A 24,212-nucleotide genomic window follows, 5' to 3' on the forward strand; every position below is an offset into this window, starting at 1 on the left:
ATAATAACCTTGTTCATTTTTGCCTTTGGCTTGGATCCACAGAAGGGAAACAGCTGCAGGCCAATAAAATAAAAAAGGAGTGCTTCCTAGTGAAAGATATGGATAAATGGTTAAATGAATATTGGAAATGGAGTGAAGGTTCCATCAGCTATAAACATGGGGAAAGGCAAGAAGCAGCTTTCTGCTGAATGGAAGTTAATTTAGCAATGTATATTGCAGATAAAAAAAATACTTTCCAGAGATTATTAAATCCTATAAATCTATACCTACATTTTCAAATTAGTATCAAATTAATTTTGAAGGTTTTCTCCTCCCATATATAGCATATCAAAATATTATGTAAAAAAGACATTAGATTCTGTTGCTACACAAAGACCCTCCTAGAAGTTTTACTGCTACAGCACATTTCACATTTCATAAATTTTTATGCCTGCTTTGACCTAGACTTTCCTTTCTGTGTGAGTTGCTTAGCAGAACTTAGCTAAAGAATATGTGATATGTCTAAAAGAGTATTCATTTTAGGTTAATGTGATGGAAAGAAATCCTTTCTTGAAGATTCCTGTGAGCTTTATGTTTTGGTCAAGAACGAACACCACCACTGAGCACCAGTTTGGCAATAATGCTACATATCTCTGAAAAGAGGCTTTAATCAACAATCAAAAATCTTGGAATTCTTTTACACATTTGGTTCTGCACATATAACCAAATTAATAAATGTGAATAGGCTCAGATCAACAGAACATCCAGATGCAGATACCACTTGGTTAAGTCAAACAAGGTTTATATATTTAGAAGTACAGCATGAAGTTGAAACATGTAGGATATACAGGAAAGAGATCAGTTTTCATTTCCTTAAATATCCCTCAAAAAGGCCACACCAGCAGACACACAGTTGCAGATGGTAAATCTGAGCAAATGAAGTTCACATTATACCTTTCAAAACTCAGATGCCACTTCAGACTAGTCTTACACAGATGGCACTAAAGTAGTCTAGGACATGGTCTCGCTTGGATACATGCTGGAGACAGCTGTCCTATGGCCAGGTATACGTCATCTCAGAGGCATATGATACATATAAGGCTTGTAGGTGTGCAGTAAATAGTACTTGTACTCCTAAACAAACATTTCATTCATTAGTCTAACCCCCCCCCCCCCAAGCTAAAATACCTTGGGCTAGATATAAGCCTGATTTCCATGTTGTGGAGCAGAACAAGAATCCGTTACCCTGATGGCCTGGAAGTCATGTTAATGCACCATTGGACCAGCTCTAGGGCCTAGTCCACAAGTCCGGATTTACTTAGGTTGACAAGGAATCATAAGACTTGAAGGAAGGAAAAGAGACTGCAAAATATCTGCCCCAGCCAATAGTCTGTCTAATTATGTAGTCACTAGCCATTATAAGACAACTTCTTTACATCATTATTTTCTACATGATTTTATTTTGTTCATTTGTTTTTGCCTTCTAAACCTCTTCATTGAAGTATGAAGAGTATTATATCTAGTTATCTTTTAATTGGGTGAAATAACCATTTGGTTGGGACATGTCCTTCCTTTCAACCCAGTTTTACATGATGGGATGTATGAAAGGGACTATAAGGGAGAGGAGGGAATCTGAGTGGGGAAAAATTAGAGAGGAAGACAAACGATGAAAGACCCCTAACTCTGGGAAACAAACAAAGAATGGAGGAAGGGGATGGGAGAGATGGGGTGACTGAGTCATGGGCACTAAGGAAGACACTTGATGGACTGAGCACTGGATGTTATACTATATGTTGGCAAATTGAATTTAAATAAAAAATTTTTAAAAAATAAATAAGTGATAGGATGTAAAGTTGCAGTGTCTACATGCAATCCCAGCAATTCAGGTTCATCATTGGATTAATCCATAATGTGTTAATTGGGGAAGAATTGCTAGATGTTACATGTCTCTGCCTAAAGCATAGCCTACTTTCACTACTTTGTCATGCTGAAACTCTTATTCGTCCTGGGTCATTCTGCTAAGACAGAGAACTGGTTAGAATCAGAAGCCAGATTCACACCCTGACTTTACCACCTCTGGTTCTATAATGTTTGTTAGGGCCGTAGACCTTGAGTAAGGTGGGATTAAATCTACTTCATGGATTTGAAATGACAGTTAAGATAATGTTTGTAACCTTGACTAGAACAGTGATTGACTCATAGTCTATGTTTGGTAAATATAAATTAAGTCTAAATCTGACAGTTTGGTCTTTTAGAATATGTAGCATATGCCAAAATTCTTTATTGTCCACAATTTCCACTGCCAGGGATGGGTTTTATTGAAAACCTTTAAACTTCAGCAATAAATTAATTGCCAGAAGTTAAGTTTGTTAGGTTCTGAACAGAAATAAAAATGCTTGCAGCTAAAAGCATTTCCTTGTACATGAAACTAAGGCTCATGACTACATGCCAAGCGACTCACAAATACATATCATATTCTGGGCCACCACTTACTTTCTTGGAAGCTTTTTGAGAAAATTAATGAGTGTAGCCAAGAGTTTGTTGAACTCAAGTAAATTTTCACTGAGCTGTTTGCCCACTTTGTTAGATGAGAGAGGGGCATAGTTGACAGGGCAGCTGATGGACTAGGAAAGAGTGAGTCTGCACAACAATGCAGGCAAGGAAAATGACGCTACATAGGGATTACAGTTTTAATTGGTTTCTCAAGGCACTTACAGACTATTCAGGAGCTAATTCTGAATTTTAAAGGGATACTGGAAGATTGCGGTCATGACCATTTAGGGCTTTCTATTTTACATTTATAAATATTAATTGAACACATTACCACTGTCTAAAAATGGTCTAATAAATATTTACCAAGATCATCTGGCTGTTAGACTTCTTAACTTTGTGCTCCCAACTGTGTTAATTTGGGCAATGAATGTGCAAATTGCTAAGCTCGTTTAAGGATTCTAAACTTGGAAGGGGCAGAGATGGGGATATAGAGGGAGTTCTTTGAAAATTAGCAAGAAAGGGACAGGACAGTAGCAGGCAATGGCTCAACTCTCCATCTCTGGTTACTGCCCAGTCTCCATCCACTCACATGAACTAGGCTCACCTGATTACAGATGCCGGCCCTGAACTTCTGTGTTAACTTATGCAAAGAAGCAGGGCCTGCAGGAAGCCCCTCAGGTGTTACCTAGTCAAGTTCCCAGGGAAGCAGGGACCACAGCGTTAACAGGAATAGCTGTGTCCGAGGTGCAGACTGCTGTGTGCATCCTGCGAGAGTGATGTCTGTGTGGATTTGACTGGGTGAGTTGGCTCTAATGTGTGATGTTGGGTGATGTTCCTGGCTGCATGTCCCAAGTCTGGTCCTCCACCTTCCTTTGTGTCCTGGGACCTACCAAAAGCATGTTCACAAATTCCTTTCTGCTAAATAAGCCAGAGTCAGACTCTCTTGCTCGTAACTAGGATTATTATGTGATGGAGCTATTAATTCAATTTTTTAAAAGCCAGTGTTAGGTTGTCAAAATTTCCACGGATTGGGTGGATTTGGTGTGGCCAATTTGAGACCTCCCTGACAAGTGATAAGCTCCTTTATCAATGAAGGGGGAAAATAGAAAAATACGAACAGAATCCATACAAGTTAGGCTTCTTCATTTTTTCCCTCCTCATTTAAAAAAATTAAAACGGTATTTTTAACGGAGGAATAATTATATAATAATTCTTTAACAGGTTGTTATAGGTTCAAAGAAAAGGCAAGGATCGAGGTAGAATGGCTGATAGGGCATAGGGCATAACTAGGTGCCACAGCTCTTGGCACACTGTGGAAGCATACTTCCTAATACCTGGGAAAATAGTGTAGCCTGGTGAGAAAAACAATGGAGACTTTTCCCTTTCTTTCTTTTAACATTCATGCCAATCAGTAAATGTTGTCTATTTTAAGCAAAACATTATGCTAGCAATCTGGAAAAACTCAAAGAATTGTGAGTCCCCTGAATGCCCTTGAAGGAAACACATTCATTCATTCATCTTTCAAATGTTTATTACAGGCTATTTTATGAGATACAATGGATACAAAGGTATACAAGTTACAGCTCTTGTCCTCTGAAGCTTATGCTTAGTGAGTACCATTATTCCAAAGCCTAGATACCTGTGTGGCCTGATGGTACACAGGAGCGTATTAGATATATTTATTTACTTACTAGGTTATTTATTTTCAGCTAACATTTTAGATATGTACAACCAATTACCAGAGCCTATGATGTTTAAAAAACAAAACAAACAAAAAAAAAACGATGTTTGTTGCAGTAGCTCCAATTTACAGATTTAAGTATTTTATAACCAGCAAGTTATAAAATTCCCATGTTCCCAAAGGTGACATGTACAGGTACATTAACTAAAAGCATGCATCTAAAATTATGACTAATCTCATGGGATGCCTGGGTGGCTCAGTTGGTTAAGTCTCTGATTCTTGATTTCAGTTCAGATCATGACCTCAAGGTTGTGAGAGTGAGTCCAAGCCCGAGCCCAAGCTCAAGCCTGGGAGTGTGACTCTCCCTCTCCCTCTGCCCCTGCTCAAACACATATGTGTTCTCTTTCTTTCTCTAAAAAAATAAAATAAAATAAAATTATGACAAACCTCTTTTGAAAATGCAGAGATATAAAGTTACACTTCCTTTTAAGTGAATAGATTATTTATATACTTCAAAAATCAAATTTGGTTTATATCAGAGATGGATATCAGCTACAGAAGCCAATTACATAACTTTTTTTTATTTTTGGTATATAAGCAATAGCAATGGTATTAAAAGGAAATTACCCCCGCATTTTAATTGTCAATCTAGCATTTAAGAACATTCTGCAAAAAGATAGTGCAATTGAAAGGCTTTTCAAACTGCAAATTAAAACCTGCTAGGCTCGGATTAAAATTGGGAATGTTGCAGATGAAAAAGAAAGATACAGTTGGTTTATTGGATAGAATCAAAAGTCGTTGACATTTCTTTGAATCTTGAACTATTAAATTTCATTTCTCTAAATATTTCTATTAGGTTTTCTTAGTGGTACAAGTTATCTCGATTAGGTTACAAAGTTATTCTCTACAAAGCACTTTTATTTGCTGTAGAACAAAAACTGTTCTGCATTAACAGTATATGTATTTTTGCTATAAAATTTTATCATGGCAAACATCTAACAATTTTTCCACTAAAACAAATATAATATTTTTGTACTATCAGCATTGCATTTAAAAAACGTTAATGTTAAACCTAAAGAACAGGGGCAGCCCCTGTGGCTCAGCGGTTTAGTGCCACCTTCTGCCCAGGGTGTGATCCTGGAGACCCAGGATCGAGTCCCCTGTTGGGCTCCCTTCGTGGAGCCTGCTTCTCCCTCTGCCTGTGTCTGTGCCTCTCCCTCTTTGTGTCTCTCATGAACAAATAAATAAAATCTTTAAAAAAATAAACACAAAGAACCATTTTCTTATTTGGCTATTAGATACTGAGTTGGAAAAACCTACGGTTCTTTTGTGTTTCCCCTTGAGTCTCACGCTTCTGCCACACTCAGCACTTTTGATACTTCTGGTCACCAAATGTGTAGAGGTTTTCCCATATCAAGCAATTCTCCAGCATACCTGGTAGGTGTCCTATAATTCTGACATTATCTACCTGGAGACAGTGATAGTGTCAGATCCTACAGGTTAAAGGCTCAGTCCCACAAGACTGCTCTCACCCCATTTCAGATGTCAGTCTCAAGTAACAGGTCCTTAGCCTACCTGCAATTTCTGTCTGACATGGGTACAAATCAGTGGTTCCCACTACCCACTCCCTAGATTCGCAGAACTGGGCAGCTTGCAGAACTCAGGGAAATGCTTAGTAATGTTACCAATTTATTAAAGGATATGATTGAGGATACAGGTAAACATTCATATGAAAAGATACATACGGCTATGTCTATCAGGGTCCTGAGCACAGGAGCTTCTGTCCCCCATGAAATTGGGGTGCATCACCCTCCCAGTACATGGATGTATTCACCTACTTAGAAGCTCTCTGAAACCCTTACTGTTGGGATTTTTTGGAGGCTTCCCTTACGTAAGCAGATGAATTATTAATTTCATTTCCAGCCCATTTCCCCCTCTGGAGGAGGGGGGTCGGTGAAGCTAACGATTTCAAGCTTCTAAAAATGACTTGGTCTTTCTGATAACCAGCCCTCACCCAGGAACCAAAGAGGATCCCGCCCAGAGTCACCTCAATAAAACAAAAAACACTCCTAGTGCTCTTATCACCTAGGAATTTACAAGGGTTTTAGGAGCCCTTTGTCAGGGATTTGGGATAAAGACCAAATATATATTTCTTATTATGCATCCCAATGTCACAGATAGAATTTAAATCTCTTACTAAGAAAGAAAGCCTATAAACAGAATGTAGAATTTCTTGAAGCTTAGAGTTTGAAGAACCACAAAAGGCAAAATCCAATTAAGTGCCTAGCACTTGGAAGGAGGTTAAAGGCATTTACGTATTTTAAGACCTGAGTCAAAATCTCTGGGCTTCCATTCTTTCTAGGTATCATACCTTAGCTAAGTAACAACTTCCCTGAGCTTCAGTTCCTTTACCTGTTAAATTGGGATCACTACACATTTCTTGGGATTGTTGTGAAAATTAAATTAAATAGTGAGCGTAAGGTGTCTGGCTTGTCATAGGTAATTTAACAAATATGTGTTCTGTATCTCTTCCTTCTCTAAGAGCTTAAGATCCAGTTGGGACTATAATGCCATAAACACCCAGGAGGGGGTAAAGAAAAATCCAGGAGTTAAGCCACAGCTCACAGGCACTGAGGTGGCTGGAGAAGATGATCTTTCATGTCCCTTCCAGCTCTGAACATCGATTATTCTATGACAGCTGTATAAGAAGTGTCATGGGGCAGTGCATGATGAATCGGCGATTGGGAAGTGCAGACACTAAGTGCTGTGAGGTCGAAGAAGAGAGCATCTGCCCTGGGCTGGAATGGTTTTGGAAGACCATTAAAAAATTCTGAGCGTCTGAGCTACAACAAAAGCCCAATTCAATTAGGAGAGCAACTGGCAAGAGTCTGATTATAATACAAATTCAGGCCTAGCTGAGGAGAATAAGAAGCATAAAATACTGTAGAGAAAGAAGAAAGGAAAATGCAGTGTCAGCAATTTGGTTTCTGAAACACACAAAGAATATTAAGTAGCTATCATGCTTTTCATCCTTACAATAGTCTTTTAAGGTAGGAAAAATATATCAGCCCTGCTGAGAATCTCCCATGAGTGAGGAATTTGTTAGAAATATGTTTGATTACAAATAATAGAAAGCCTGCCCAACATTGGCTTAAAGAAAAAAAAATTATTTTTCTTAAATAGAAAGAACTCTAAAGGTAGGCAGCCGAGTTGGTGCCACCTCATAAGAACACAACCAGGACACAGTTTTTCCTAGTTCTCTGCCTCACCATCCTTAGCGTGATGGCATCAGCCTTTACTGCTTGTTGCCTTGGTCAGGAAATGGCATCACATTTGCATTCCAGACAGGAAGCAGACAGAAAGGCAAAGGAGCAAAGAGCGAGGGCAAAATGGCATATCCATTGAGTCTGTGACTTTTTATTAAGAAAGCTGAAATTTACCTGGAAAATTGCCCAGTAGACTTCTCCTACTAAACTGCGGGCCAAAATTGTATCTCGTGGTTGTTTCAAGTGGTTCAACTGGATACTGGGGATCAGGGGTTAGTCAGCCAACCAAGGGAAGTAGACAAAAGTATGGAAGGCTTGTGAAAAAAATTACTACAAGAGATGAAAGCAGGGGGTTGTTTTCCTTAACAGAAAATTTTACCCTATTTTTAAAATTAATCTAACAATTTCAAATTATTGTAGATTCACATGCACTTGTCAGAAACAATACAGAGTGATCTCCTGAACCCTTTAACCTGTCCCCACAAAGGGTCACATCTTGCAAAACTGTAAGTAATAATATCACAGCTAGGATATTGACTTGGGTATAATCAAAATACAGATCACTTCCATCACCACAAGGATCCATTATGTTGTCCTTTTATAGCTTCATCTACTTCCCTCCTGCCCTTTCCTTCATTCTTAATTTCTGGCAACCACTCATCTGTTCTCCAGCTCTCTAATTTTGTCATTTCGAGAATGTTACATAAGTGGAATCAGATGGTGTATAACCTTTTGGAAATGGCTTTTTGACTCAGCATAATTCTCTGGAGAATCAGGAGATTCATCCAGGTTGTTGTTTGTACAATAGTTTATTCTTATTTCTGAATGGCATTTCATGGTATGGATATAACACAGTTTATTTACTTGTTGAAAGATATCTGGGTTGTTTTGGCTTTGCAAAAAAAAAAAAGTCTGCTATAAATATTTGTGTACAAGTCTTTATGTGAACGTAAGTTTTAATTTCATCAGGAGAACTACGTAGGAGTACAATTGCTAGATTGCATAGTAGTTGCATTTTTGACATTTTAAGAAACTGCTAAGTTGTTTCCTAGAGTGGCTATACCATTTTGCATTCCTACCAGTAGTGTATGAGTAATCCAAGTTCTTTGCATCCTTACCAGCATATGGTATTATCACTATTTTTTATTTTAGCCATTCTGATACATGGGTAGTAATATATCATTGTGTTTTTACTCTGCACACTCCTAATGGCTAATGAATGATGTTAAACATCTTCATATTTGCTTGTTTGACTACTGGATATCCTCTTCAGTGAAATATCTATGTTTTTTTGTCCATTTTCTAATTGAATCTTTTTTTTCACTTGTAAGTGTTGAGAGTTTTTTATTTTACTATTTTTAAAGTTTATTTTTTAAAAAAATCCACAACCAATGTGGGGCTCAAATTCATAACCCAGAAATCAAGAATTCCATGTTCTTCCAACTGAGCCAGCCAGGCACTCCAAGAGTTTTTTAAAGTTGAGGTTTGTTTGTTTATTTATTAATTTTTGCTACTGGATGGATATCACTTCTTCTAGCACCATTGTTGAGAAGATGATCTTTCTTCTATTGAATTTCTTTTATACTTTTTCAAAAAATCATTTGGGCATATTTGTGGGAGTCCATTTCTAGTTTCTTTATTTTGTTCCAATGACCTGTGTATCTATCTCTCCACCAATACCATGTGATCTTGAATACTGTAGTTCCATAATAAATCTTGGAATCTGTTAGAAAGATTCTTATCATTTTACTTGTTTTTAAAATTGTTTTAGCTATTTCATTTCCTTTGACTTTTCATATATGTTTTATTTTTTAAAAAGATTTTATTTATTTATTCATGAGAGACAGAGAGAGAGAGAGAGAGGCAGAGACATAGGCAGAGGGAGAAGCAGTCTTCCTTGAGCTGATGTGGAACTTGATTCCAGGACTCCAGGATCACAACCTGAGCCAAAGGCAGACGCTCAACCACAGAGCCACCCAGGCATCCCTCCATATATGTTTAAGAATAACGTTGTCTACATCTACAAAAAAATACCTTATCAGAATTTTGCCAGGAGCTGAATTAAGTTTATATGTTAATTTGAGAAGGATTGACATCTTTACTGTGTTGAGTCTTTGAGTCCATGAACAGAGCATGTCTCTCCACTGGTCTAGATCTTTGTTTTCTTTCATCAGCATTTTGTAGTATTCAGCATACAAATTTTGTGCATATTTTCTTAGATTTACCTATGTTTTCCTTTTTTTTCCCATTGTAAATAGTATTGTATTTTTAATTTGGGAGTCGCATGTTCATTGCTAGTATGTATAAATGCATTTGATTTTTCTTCTTTTTTTAAGTAGGCTCCACACTCAGCATGGAGCCCAATGTGGGGCTTGAACTCACAACCCTGAGATTGAGACCTGAGCTGATATCAAGTGTTGGGTGCTTGCTTAATCAACTGAGCAACCCGAGCACCCCATATCTTCCTTTATCATACGTGTGCTTATATCCTTTTCTTACCTTATTGCACTGAATAGAACTTCCAACACTATACTATACAGGAGTGGTAAGAGTGAGCATGGTTTCCTTATTCCTAATCTTCAGGGGAAGTATTCAATCTTTTACCATTGAATATAATGTTACCTGTAAGGTTTTTGTTGATGTTCTCTATCAAGTTGAACAGGTTCTGCTCTATTTCTATTTTACTAGGAGTTTTTATCATGAATGGTTGTTGAATTTTTTAAATGTTTCTTCTGCAGCAGTTGATATAATTATATGATTTTCTTTTTTTAGCCTGTTAATATAGTGGACTACATTGATTTTCTAGTATTGAACCAGGCTTGCATCCTGGATATAAACTCCACTTAGTCATGGTGTATAATTTTTTGTAAATATTCCTAAACTCTTCTTGCTGATATTTTGCATCTATATTTATGAGGTTATTGGTCTTTAGTTTTCCTTTCTTCTTTCTTTCATAATTTCTTTCTTTCTTAATCTTTCTTTCTTTCTTTCTTTCTTTCTTTCTTAATATCTTTCTTTCTTTCTTAATATCTTTCTTTCTTTCTTATTTCTTTCTTTCTTAATTTCTTTCTTAATTTCTTTCTTTCTTTTCTTAATTTTTTTCTTTCTTTCTTTCTTTCTTTCTTTCTTTCTTTCTTAATTTCTTTCTTTCGTCTGGTTTTGGTATCAAGGTGATAAAAGTTTCATAAAATGAATTGGAAAGTGTTCCCTTCTCTATTTTCTGTAAGAGATTTTGTAGAATTAATGCTAATTCTTCTTTAAACATCTGGTGGAATTCTCCAGGGAAGTATCTGGAAGGTTTTTGGGGGGGAGTTGGGATTTTTAAATCACAAATTCAGTTTCCTTACTAATTATTGGGTTATTCAAATCATCTACTAAATTTGGTGTGAGCTGTGGTGGTTTGTGCCTTTTCAGGACTCGATCTATTCATCTAAGTTTTCAAATTTTTGCATGTAGATTTGTTTGTAGTATTTCCTTATCAGTCTCTGACTCTTTACTAGCAATTTAAATCTTCAAGATATTCATAAACATTGTATATTTCATCAATTTTTAGTTCCTTGTAGAAATCTCTCTCAGATCCCTCTTATTGCTCCAATATGGAGCCATCTTATTTATGTATTTATTGTTAGAGAGCATGAGTAGGGGAGGGGCAAGGGAGAGGGAGAGAAGGAATTCCAAGCAGGCTCTATGCTGGTTGCTCAACCCCATGACCCTGAGATCATGACCCAAGCAGATATCAAGAGTCAGATGCTCAACTGACTGAGCCACTGAAGCATCCCTGGAGCCATCTTATTGCACCCTCTGTGTACCATCAAGCTGTCACCTTGATTTTGCTTAACTTCTCTCCTGTTTCCTGAGTCCTATGCCATCCTTTTTCTTGGTCTATATCTATCAGTAACTTCCTCAGGAGGGTGAAACTAAAAATATTTTTATTATACACTCATATTTTATTGATAATTTTGGCTTAGAATACAATTCAAGTTTGGATAATTTTACTTCAGAGTTTTCAAAGTATTTCTTCTTTGTTTTCTTGTTTCTGGCATTGCTTTTGAAAATTCAAAGTTATTCTGATTTTGATCCTCTATATGTGACTTATTCTTTTTCTTCCCAGAAGTTTCCAGGATCTTTCTTTTATCATCAGTGTTCTAAATCTCATGACAATGATCTCTGGTATGTACCTATTAATATTCATTTTGATAAGAATATGGTAGATCCTTTCAATTTGTAAATTCATGTCCATACATTTTGGAAAATATTTCTTGGATTAGTTTTTCAATAATTTTTATAATAATTTGGGAGGTTAATTGGGAGACCATAGGCAACTAACTGAAAAGCATCCTAAAACAAATCAGTTACATACCCAGGTATTTATTTTATTTAAAGATTTTTAAAATTATTCATGAGAGACACAGAGAAAGAGGCAGAGACATAGGCAGAGGGAGAAGCAGGCTCCCTGCAAGGAGCCTGGTATAGGACTCGATCCTAGACCCTGGAGTCATGCCCTATACCGAAGCCAGACACTCAACTGCTGAGTCACCCAGGCATCCTTATCCAGACATTTTAGAAAGTTCTTTTTCTGGCATCTAAATTTGCTTACTTATACTCCATGTACATCTTTGGGATGTGTCCTTAAATGCAACTTCAGATGCCATAGAATACCAACATAATGGAAGTAAGTTCATTTCTAAAGAGTCTTGAAAGGCACATTTTCCCCATCATCTCCAGACTTGCTGGTCACTGCAAGTACAGTTTTGATGTCTTCTCCATTCTTGCTACAGGAGTGAAATGAGAGAACAACACTGGCAATCTTTGAGATCACCTGAGAGAAATAGGTGAGGAGGATTTCAGCATGAATGGGTCAATGACATGGTAGCAATTAGTGAAAAGAAGGATTAGAGCAAAACCGTCAGTTTCATATCTCCAGATTCTCAACTCTTTGGGACCCAGTACATCCACAGTTTTATTGTTGAAATTTATTCTGGTATCTCTAAATTTGTTCATCTTCTCTTTTATGAAACCTGTAAAATGTATTATTATAAAATATTTCTTCATCTGTTACTATAGTAGTAATTCTCTTCCATCGTTAACATCTTAAAGCTAGAGGTCATTCAGTGATTACATCTTTTTAAAACTATAGTAGGGGCACCTGGGTGGCTAAGTTGATTGAGCATCTGACTCTTGATTTTGGCTACAGTTGTGATCTCAGGGTTATGGGATTGCCCTACACAGGGCTCCATGCTCAGCAGGGAATCTGCTCCTTTCCCTCTCCCTCTGCCCCTCCCCCTGCTTGCATGTACACACACTCTCTCTCAAATAAAGAAATATATAAATCTTAAAAAAAAACTACAGTAAAACATTACAAATTCAATCAATAAGAATTTTGGAATTTGCAAAAATGAAGAGATTTCTTGAGTATTATTGTAATTTTATTATTTTTGTTTTGTTTTTTTTCTTAAGATTTTATTTACTTATTCATGACAGAGAGACAGAGAGAGAGGAAGAGACATAGGCAGAGGGAGAAACAGGCTCCACGCAAGGAGCCCAACTCAGGACTCGATCCTGGGACTCTGGGATCACACTCTAGGCCAAAGGCAAATGCTCAACTGCTGAGTCACCCAGGCATCCCTATTTTTTCTGATTTATTTACTGATATATTGTGTGATTTATTTTTTTGTATTTTTAAAGCTTTCATTGAAGTATAATATATATGCACGGATCATATTTTTAAAAATATTTTATTTATTTATTCATGAGAAACACAGAGAGAGAGGCAGAGATGCAGGCAGAAGGAGAAGCAAGCTCCACGCAGGGAGCCCAATGTGGGACTCAATCCAGGGACTCCAGGATCACACCCTGGGCCAAAGGCAGGTGCTAAACTACTGAGCCACCCAGGCGTCCCTGCATGGATCATATTATGGATAAATGAATTTTACAAACTGAACACTGAAATTTCAGTGTTTATAATCTCTTTATTTTCCTTTTCTTCTTTTTTCTTTTCTTTTCTTTTTTTTTTTTAGAGAGAGAGAGAGCATGGGGAAGAAGGGCAGAGGGAGTAGAAGAGGGAGAATCTTAAGCAGACTCCACACCTAGAGCAGAGCCCAATGTGGGGCTGGATCTAATGACTCTGAGATCATGGCCTGAGCTGAAATCAAGAGTCAGATGCCTAACTCACTGAGCTACCCCGGTGCCCCAGGAATTCCATTTTAATGCCATGGTCAAACACATAGAATTTAAGTTTGTAAAAACACACTAAAGCAAAGATTTGAATAAGCACAGAGATCCTTAATATAAGGAGTAGGGGACAAGAGAACCCATTTCTCCAAGATGAGATTTGAGGATTTATTATTATTTTTTTGATTTGAGGATTAAATAAAATGTGCAAACCAAATTTCTCTCTGGTGTAATTTGCCTGTATTACCTCATTTTGAGATGAATCTTACTTAGCAAGTTCATGCTGTGCTTGTGGCAGAGACATTTGACACCAAGCACTTACTTCTGATATCTGGAGATCTTATCTGGAGGGGAGAGAGGTGTGAGAAGAGATATAGGTACTTTCTGCCATGTAAGTATTTCATTTGTCAAAAGCCTACGGCCTTTCTGTGCTAACAAGAGAGGGGTCCATTTGAGGGTCCATACCATTTTGGGTTCCCACGTAACTTAAAGGGAAACTTTCATAGTGTCTAGAGCCCTTGACATCCTGCAAAGGGGAGGAGGACGTCCTTTAATTCCTTGTGGCAGGAACCTACTTAGGTGGTACCAACCCTGACTTCCAAGTCCATCTACAAAAGGGGAAATTCATGGTGTATTACAAATCTGGAGCGATTCTATGAGAAGCAGAAGCTTCTCCAAGCTTGTACCATTGTTGATGTCAAACACTGGGCTGATGTTGGTGTCATATCCTCCTGGAACAGTGGCCAGTGGGATGTGCTTCAGCTTTGGCTGCTGCCACTGGAGCCTCTCCTACTGTGGGCTGCTTCACTTCTGGAACCTTCACTAGCCAGGTACAGGCAGCCTGCAGGGAGCTGTGTCTTCTGGTGATTAGTAATCCCGGAGCTGACCAACAGCTTTTCAAGGAGGCATCTTATGTTAACCTGCTGACCATCACTCTGTGTAAACCAGACTCTCCTCTGCACTATATGGGCATTGCCATCCCACACAACCGCGGGAACTCATGCAGCAGGTTGGAGGTGGTGGATGCTGGCCTGGGAAGTTCTGCACGTGTGTGGCACTGTCCATGGGAGGCCACTCCCAGTCTCTCCTGAAAAGAACATGACCAAGGAGGAATTTCCAGGTGAATGGACTGCCCCAGGTCCCAAATTTACTGCTACTCAACCTCAGGTCTCAGATGGTGTGAAGGTGTGCAGGGGTCCCTGTGTCTGCCCAGTAGTTCCCTACTGAAAACTGGTGCACTCAGCTGCCAGTCAGAACTGGTCTGCAGCTCCCACTGCTCAGGCCTCTCAATGGCTAGGAACAACCCCCGAGTGTTCCTAAGCTGCTCTTCCATAGACTCTTTTTTGTTTTTTTAAAGATTTTATTTATTTATTTATTTGTTTATTTATTTATTTATTTGAAAGAGAGAGAGTGTGTGTGTGCACAAGTTGGGGGTGGGACAGAGGCAGAGGGAGAGAATCTCAAGCTGACTCTGCACTGAGCTGGGAGCCTCATGTGGGGCTCAATCTCACAACCCTGAGATCATGACCTGAGCCAAAATCAAGAGTCAGATGCCTAACCAACTGAGCCACTCAGGTGTTCCTCTTCCGTAGACATTTAAACAGAAGATGGAAATAAGGTTGATGGAAAATAAAGTCTCTTAAAAAAAGGAAGAAAGCCTGTGAATAATAGGTGGCTTGAGCCTCAGAAAGGCATGCAGCCTGGTGTGGTGGTGAGGGCATGGGTACAGTTAGATGAACTATAGTTCAGATCCCATTTCTGCCACTTACTTGCTCTAGAACTCTCAGCAAGTTACCTAAGCTTCTGGAATATTACCCACATCTGTAAAATGTAAGCTCCAGAAGGTCTGTGTTGTTCACTGTTGTATATCCAGTGTCTGACAAGCCTGGTACTGTGGCACTTGGTGTCAAATCAAATAGGGTATTAAGGGACTATGTTGAGAAAGAAAAGAACAGTCCACTGACATTCAGAAGCTGGCCTGTACTCACAGGTAGCCCACATGGTTCTCCTGTTAGACACACAATTTCACAGAATATCCATCTCTGACAAGGTTACTCTGACGCCACACTAAAATGAGACAAAGCAAGTCCACTGCATAATTTTGTATAACCACAGATAAATACAAGGTCACTGCACTACCCACAAAATACCAAATACTCCCTCTCTTGGCTAAAATGAGTAACTGCTGCTTCTTTACTAACTGCAGTTTTAACTTTTGCTTCTCTTCCTATGCATAAGATTTGTTGAGAGATATCCATTCATAGAATTACCCCTACTTTCCGACAGCATCCAATCTAGGGCAGACCTAGATTTTTTTTTTTAAAGATTCTTTTTTTTTTTCTTAAAGATTTTTTCTTTCTTTTTTTTTTTTAAAGATTTTATTAATGTATTCATGAGAGAGAGAGAGAGAGGCAGAGACCTAGGCAGAAGGAGAATCAGGCTCCATGCAGGGAGCCCAATGTGGGACTTGCTCCTGGGACTCTGGGATCATGCCCTGAGCCAAAGGCAGACACTCAACCACTGAGCTACCCAGGCGTCCCAGACCCCTGCTTTCTTAGTCTCTCTCTCAAGTTACCCAAGAAAGCCCAAATTCTATGATAGGTCTTTCTTTCATTTTCTTTCTTTCTTTCTTTCTTTCTTTCTTTCTTTCTTTCTTTCTTTCTTTCTTTCTTTCTTTCTTTCTTTCTTTCTTTCTTTCTTTCTTTCTTTCTTTCTTTCTTTCTTCTTTCTTTCTTTCTTTCTTTCTTTCTTTCTTTCTTTCTTTCTTTCTTTCTTTCTTTCTTTCTCTCTCATTTGTTTATGAAATAGACTGAGTGAGAGCATGAAGGGTGGGGGGCAGGAGGGGAGGGACAGAGGGAAAAGCAGACTTCCCAGCTGAGCAGAGAGCCTGACAGGGGGTTTGATCCGGGGACCCTGGGATCATGACCTGAGGGCAGATGCTTAACTGACTGAGCCACCCAGGGGTCCCAATTTATTTATTTGAGGGAGAGTGAGCACACAAACATTAGTGGGGGGAGGGGCAGTGAGGGGGCTGGGAAAGAACCTCCAGTAGACTTCCCACTGAGCTGGGCTCATCTCAAGACCCTGAGACCATGACCTGAGCCAAAATCAAGAGTCAGATGCCTAACCCACTGAGTCACCCAGGTGCCCCTATGATAGGTTTTACTTAACACCCTCCTATTGAGACACTCCATGATTCCTCACAATATGTTTGCATTCACTTTAATGAATAATAAACACATTCTATTTAACTACAGTCGTGTTCTTAGTGATGCTTAGCTTAAAGAAAATGACAATATGAATGGGAAAAGTAGGAAGATAAGCTGTTTTCTCAGAGTTCTATCAAATAGATAATTCATTCACCACTATATATTGAGGGTCTGTTTTGCACCAGGCACTGTGCTAGGTGCGGGGAATGTGGAGAAGAGACTTGGACTGCTCTCCAGCAATTAGACCTGTGGAACATGCAGAGTAGAAAATTTACGATCCAATTTAATGTTGTTGGCACCATTACAGAGGCATATACCTCTATAAAGATGTAGGACCACACACAAAGGAGGAACATCTTTTTCAGACTTACCACCTCTAGAAGTGTAAGATAATAAATTTGTGTTATTTTAAGCCATAAAATTTGTAATTTGTTGCAGCAGCAATAGGAAACTAATATATGGTACTTGAGCTTAATCTTTATGGCAGACTGTCCCAAGCATAAGCAAACGTAGACTAGCTCCTGTAGGACTTTTCAGTGGGTCTGTTTGGCTGCGTGCTTGGGAACGTGACAGGGTATGTCAGGATTAGATCCTAAAGTGTCTTCCTCCCATGCAGAGAAATTGGAAATACTCTGTAGGTTGTCAGAGGCCACTGAAGGATTAAAAGCAGGACAGTGCGACAAGATCAGATTTGCATTTTAGAAGGATAGATTGGAGTCTAGAAGTAAGAGGAAGGAAGGGGAGATTAGGTACCCTAGGCAAGAGAAACGAGGAGGCCTATTTTGATCACCTTCTCTAACACGACCTTGCTTATTCCTTGAAATTTGGGGTCAATGGACAGAAAAAATGATTGTGCTCTTTAAATATTTGAGATTCTGTCATGAGAAAGAGTGGTTAGGCATGGTCTGTGCCGTTCTAAGATGAAGGCATAAAGTCATAAAGAAATATTAAATGCATTATCGGGAAGCACATCCTTTTTAAATTTTTTATTATTTTATTTTATTTTTTAAAAAGATTTTATTTACTTATCCATGAGAGACACAGAGAGAGAGGCAGAGGGAGAAGCAGGCTTCTGCGGGGAGCCCCTTGTGGGACTCGATCCCAGGGCCCCCATCACCACCTGGGTGGAAGGCGGGCACTCAGCAGCCGCGCCACCCAGGCGGCCTGGGGAGCACGTCCTCATCATCAGTGGGCTAAAAACATACAGACCTCCCATTGAATTGGGACTCCTCTTTATTTCTTGCATCTATTCAACAAATACGCATTTGACTAGGGCGCAGCGGGCATCGGGCAAATGATAGGAACAAAAGAGACAAAGACACCGCCCTTGACGGAGTTTAATTTCTTTGCATGTTGTGTCTTTGCATATTGCGTTTAGAGACAACTTTTATATAATCGCTCAACCAAGAAGCACGCAAGCTCCCCATCAGGATGTCCGAGCAGCGATTTACACACCTGGGCGAGGTTAGCTTGCGGTGACCCCCCCCCACCCGCCCCCCGGAAAGCCGGCGCAGGGCGGAGGCAGGCCACGCCCCTCCCGCGCTCGCCCCGCCCCCCCGGGCCGCAGCCCCGCCCCTCGCCGCTCGCCTCCGCCCCCACCCACCCCCTCAACTTCCAGCTCTCGGCCCGCGGGAGTGCGGGCTCTTCTCTCGCGAGATCTTCGCTGCGGGGAGCCGGCCGTGGTGGCCGCGTTGGGGGCCGCGGGGGCTGTCGGTCGCGGCCGCCCCGCCGGGCTGGGTCTGCCTCAGGAGCGCTCGGTAGGTTCCGCGGCCGAGATCCGGCTGCTGGCGCGCGGGGGGCCTGGAGGGAAAGAGCAGGGCGGAGCCCCCGGGCTCGGGCAGGCCTGGGGCCGCGTGCGTGCGGCGCGGGCCGGAGCGGGCGGGAGGCCGCAGCCGCCGGGCGCGGGGCCCGGGTCGCTGAGGGGGCGCGGAGCGGTGCGCGGGCCGCGGCGGCGTCTGGGGAGCGCGCGGTGCCCTGGCCCCTCGGAGCTGCCGCGTGCGACTGGCTCTCGTCGGCAGCTCTGCGACGCGTGGCCGCCGTGTCCACAGACGGGAGGTTTGCGCGGAGGTGAATAGCCCCAAGGACTTAAACCCCACAAGCCGTTCTTTGTCTTTGCATCAAGGTGTGCGGAGACATGGAGTACCTGACGGACGCCGCCGGCCGCACCCCCGGACACATGTGAGTCGTACCCCCCGCCCCCACCCCGGTCCTTTAAATGTAAAAATATTAAAGTGAGTCTTTGAAACTTGCTGCCTGTGAGGAAAGCTTTTTTTTTTTTTTTTTTCTTGAGGGGAATTCTTAAGCGAAAAGCTTTATTTCCTGAGACAATCGGGATCGTTTTTTAGTTGAAAAGTTTGTTGTGGTAAACACCTGCTGATTTAAGAGCGTTAAAATATTCGCTTTACGTCGTTCTCCGCTGGCACTGTGCCATGTGATAGCTAATTAGCCATGTGGGGCTATTTAAGTGTAAAATTAAAATGAGATAAAATTAAATATAAGCTCTTTAGTCCTAGCGGCCAGGTTTCAGGTGCCCAGTGGCCCCATGGGCCCGGCGGCTACCCTACAGAACGTCATGGATTATAGAACATTTCTATACCTGCGGGTCTGTACCTGGGTGGCTCAGCGGTTGAGCACCTGCCTTCAGTCCAGGGCCTGATCCTGGAGTCCTGGGATCGAGTCCCGCGTCGGGCTCCCTGCGTGGAGCCTGCTTCTCCCTCTGCCTCTCTCTCTGTGTGTCTCTCATGAACAAATAAAATCTTTTTTTGATGTACTTTTTAAAAATTTTTATTTATTTATGATAGTCACACAGAGAGAGAGAGAGAGGCAGAGACATAGGCAGAGGGAGAAGCAGGCTCCATGCACCCGGAGCCCGACGTGGGATTCGATCCCGGGTCTCCAGGATCGCGCCCTGGGCCAAAGGCAGGCGCTAAACCGCTGCGCCACCCAGGGATCCCGAACAAATAAAATCTTAAAACATTTCTTTGGGACAACATCAGTGATCGCTAAACATCTTCTGTCTCAGTACACCTAGAGTTATGACACAAGTCCATTATACAGAATCACACTAGCCCTGATACTCTTCTTATTCTTTGACAATTTTTCTACTCTGTTTATTTATTTGTTTTCTAAAAGACTTATTTATTTACTTATTCATGAGAGACACGCAGAGAGAGAGAGAGAGAGAAAGAGAGGCACAGACACAGGCAGAGGGAGAAGCAGGCTCCACGAGAGAGCCCAATGCGGGACTGGATCCCCGGTCTCCAGGATCACGCCCTGGGCTGAAGGCGGCGCTAAACCCCTGAGCCACCCCGGCTGCCCTCTACTCTGTTTGAATGTTTACGTTTTGGCAGTTCTATACTGGCTCCCTAAAGAAAAATGTCTTCGGACGATAATAGATCTGTGATGACTATTCTTAACAGATCTATTAGACTCTCTCTTGACCCTTTGGACAACACCATACTTTGAGGATTTTTGGAATTATAGCCATCCTTGGATTTTTTGCTGCAGTATTCCAAGGTGCTACTTTATCTACAGCATCTTTGAAGATTACTTTGCCAGGTGTTTTTTTGTTTTTGTGTGTGTGTGTGTTTTTTTTTTAAAGATTTTATTTATTTCTTCATGAGAGACACACACAGAGAGGCAGAGACACAGGCAGAGGAAGAAGCAGGCTCCATGCAGGGAGCCCGATGTGGGACTCGATCCCGGGTCTCCAGGATCATGCCCTGGGCTGAAGGCAGCGTTTAAACCGCTGAGCCACCTGGGCTGCCCTGTTTTTGTGTTTTTTAAGCAAAGATATGGCCTCCCCTGAAGGCTTTTGTTTGTTTAACAACCAGTGCATTTATGAAACCTAATTTGAAAAATTTATGCTCTGTTTATTTAAGCTTGTGCTGTGAGTGTGGTGTCCCAATCAGTCCAAATCCTGCCAATATTTGTGTGGCCTGTTTGCGAAGTAAAGTAGACATCAGCCAAGGAATTCCGAAACAGGTCTCTATATCTTTCTGCAAGCAATGTCAAAGGTATGATGCGGTACTATTTTATGTTACGTAAAGTTGAGTTTTATATCTATATATGCTGATGTGACATAGAGGTACATAGACTAAAAGCACACATAATTGAGATTTAACTTTTATTTATGTTGGTGTTGCCAGACATTTTAGGATTTGCAATTTTGTAGTGTACTTCTCTAGTTTGAACCCTGATAATCTGGTAAAGTTAGTGTAAATGTATTTGAATCTACTTTCTTTTAGTCTTATAAGGGTTTAATAGGTTTGGTATATACAGTTAATAGATATTGAGTTGGGTTTTTAAGGGTAAGTGAAAGCAGATTACTAAGAATATAATATTGTTATTATCATGAGGGTTTTTTTTTTTTTTCATTTTAGTCACCAGAAGCTCTGTATGATAAACAGCCTCTTATGTTTTAATGTTTTAAATAATTTAGCAAGGTGTTTTAAAAATCTTGGTAAAATTCCAATGTAACTAAATGATTATAGTTAGCTGTTGAGTAACACAACCTGCCTAGTGACAGTGACCATATAAAGCTAATTGCCTGTGATTTCCCAGATGGATTAGGACTCTAGTGGTTCTTAATTTTTTTTGAGGGGTAGGGGGAATGGTTCATGAATCCTTTTGGGAATTTGAAACTACCTTTTCAGAAAACATACTTAAAACGTACGTATATACAAGCACATGAAATTTTTCTGTACTGTTTCAGGGAATTTATAGTTTGCAAGTTTGTGGCAAGTATGATACTTGATCAATTACAGCTACTTGCTGTACTTTAAAGCATGGTGGAGTAGAAATAAAAAGCACTGGACAAAGAATCAGGAGACTTAGTTTGTGTTGGATTTCTCACAAACTAACTTTTTGAAACTCTGTCAGTTAACCTTTCTAAGCCTTAATTTAATTTCCCCATCAGAATGAAAGCACTTTATTAGAAGGCAGATAAAACCCTTTCTGACTCCAAAAGCATCCTTATAATAAAAGGACCTGTATAAGGTTTTTGAATTAACCTTTAAAAGTGAGAATCCGGTCCCTGGCTGGCTCAGTAGGTAGAACTTGCAACTCTGGATCTTGGGGTTGTGGGTTTGAGCCCCATGTTGGGTGTAAAGATTACATAAAAATAAATTCATAAATAAAAGTGAAAGAACATTCACTTAACTAGTATAGCAAAAACAAGCACTCGTATAGTGTATTTAGAAGTATTATGTATTTAACAAATGTTTGTTGAGCACTTCCTATGCTTGGCACTATCCTGAGTCTTGAGCAGGCTGGATTAAAAATCTTAAAAGCATTTGTCCAGGGATTGAAAATTTAATTTAATTAGGTTTTATGTAAGATTTAAAAACAAGTTTTACAATTTAAAATTTGGGAAGAGACTTGGAATAGATGAACAGTCTGAACTACTGTTGATATTTGGTATGAGGTACTAATATACCTTTTTTGTGTGTGAGACATCAATTCTCAAACATTTTAGATGTTTACTATAAACCATTTTAATGCCATTTTAAGATGATTTCTTACCTTTCAGAGTATAGCTTCAAGGAACTCTTAAGCATTTTGTCAGACCTCACTGGAATTCTTTGCTGGTGTTTGAAGTAATAAGTCCTTTGTAATACATCATTTCAGATTGGCTTTCTCAAATATACCTAGGATTTCACTTTTTAATTAAGCCAATTGAAAGTTTTTTTGGAACTATTAAATATACTTGGGTTAAATGCTGCATGTCAGTCTTGGGAATTACTATATCTGATTAATCATCATTGTTATATCCACAGATTCACAGTGAAATTTTTGTTTTTCCTGGGAGATGGTGGTTTTCAGTATATTTTTTTTCTTAGGTATTTCCAGCCGCCTGGAACTTGGGTACCGTGTGCATTAGAATCCAGGGAACTTCTTGCTTTGTGTTTGAAAAGAATCAAAGCCCCTCTTAGTAAGGTAGGTCAGTCAGTTTTAAAATAAGTTTTTTGTGGATATGTGTTTTTGTTTTTATATTTTAATCTCTTGTTAGAAAATCCTATATGAGTAGGTTTTCCAAAAGTAAATGTTAACATTGGTAAGTATGCTACTACAAACTGCTCATTTTTAAAGTTATGTATATTATTTTTTTATGGAAATGAAAATCTTTTTTGCTTTAAAAGATTTAATGTAGAATAACTTTTTTCATTGTTTATAGAGTCTCATGCAATAATTTTTTTCTGAAAATATTTATATAAAACCATCACTAAACATAATTTAGAAGATGATAATATTAGGGCTATGATATTCAGTTTCTTTTTATTTTCAGTATTGCTCTAGAAAGAAAATACTTGTGCCTGTTGCTTAAAGTCAGTGCATCAGGGTCTCCAAAAAACAAATAGAATTTTATCCTGTTTTACCTCTCTGCATAACACTTTCAGTTTTCTTTATGTTAAAATTTATGACTGACTCATTTCCACCATGTATTTTTTTTTTTTTAAGATTTTATTTATTTATTCATGAGAGACAGAAAGAGAGAGAGAGAGGCAGAGACATAGGCAGAGGGAGAAGCAGGCTCCATGCAGGGAGCCTGACACGGGACTCGATCCCAGGTCTCCAGGATCATACCCTGGGCTGAAGGCGGCGCTAAACCAATGAGCCACCGGGGCTGCCCCCACCATGTATGTTTTTAATTGAAATGGACTCTTGGTTTGAAAGTCTTCAGATTCTCTTTTAAGCTCTGATAAAATTTCATGTAACAGTTCTTTGAAATTTTTTCCTTTATTATTTTTTTTTCTCCCTGGAATTTCTGTTAGTCAAATGTTGGCCCTTCTGGCTGAAAACTTTGTCTTTTGCCCCTTATATTGTTTTTAATCTTTCAGTCTTTTTTTCTGTGTTCTTGGTGATTTACTTTGTCTTCTGGTCTCTATATTGGTTGTTTTTTTGTTCCAGCAGTGACATTTTTATGTTCCAGAGTCTTTACTACAGTCTTTTTTTTTTTTTAAGATTTTATTTATTTATTCATGAGAGGCCCGGAGAGGCAGAGACACAGGCAGAGGGAGAAGCAGGCTCCTTGCAAGGAACCCAATGTGGGACTCTATCCTGGATGCCAGGATCACGCCCTGAGCCGGAAGCAGATACCCAACCACTGAGCCACTCAGGCGTCCTGCTTTGTCATAGTCTTAATGTTTTTGATGCATTCATTTTCTTTTTTCTTTTTTTCTTTTTTTTTTTTATTTGAGTGTAGTTGACACAGTGTTAAATTAGTTTCAGCATACAATGTAGTGATTTGACATCTTATGCTGTGCATACAAGTATAGCTACCATCTGTTACCATACAACACTATTACATGACTGTATTATCTGTGCTTACCTTTCATCCCTGTGACTTACTCATTCCAAAACTGGAAGCTATATTTCCCACTCCATTTACCCATTTTGCCTATCTCCACAGTC

General features: G+C 39.7%; 1 protein-coding gene and 1 pseudogene across 1 annotated transcript in view; both read left to right on the plus strand.

The window, feature by feature from the left end:
* The window catches only part of LOC118349976 (40S ribosomal protein SA-like), a 30,451-nt pseudogene extending 14,585 nt beyond the window's left edge, over window positions 1–15,866 (plus strand).
* A 2,535-nt stretch (window positions 15,867–18,401) lies between these two features.
* The window catches only part of NMD3 (NMD3 ribosome export adaptor), a 32,315-nt gene continuing 26,504 nt past the window's right edge, over window positions 18,402–24,212 (plus strand). Inside the window, exons 1-4 of the mRNA XM_025425432.3 lie at window positions 18,402–18,556; window positions 18,922–18,977; window positions 20,681–20,815; window positions 22,640–22,736. Coding sequence (XP_025281217.1) covers window positions 18,934–18,977; window positions 20,681–20,815; window positions 22,640–22,736 — 276 coding nt within the window. The 5' untranslated portion in view covers window positions 18,402–18,556; window positions 18,922–18,933. The remainder of the gene's footprint in view (window positions 18,557–18,921; window positions 18,978–20,680; window positions 20,816–22,639; window positions 22,737–24,212) is intronic.

The sequence above is a fragment of the Canis lupus genome, chromosome 34 (assembly GCF_003254725.2).
Source record: "Canis lupus dingo isolate Sandy chromosome 34, ASM325472v2, whole genome shotgun sequence".
Taxonomy (NCBI): Eukaryota; Metazoa; Chordata; class Mammalia; order Carnivora; family Canidae; genus Canis; species Canis lupus.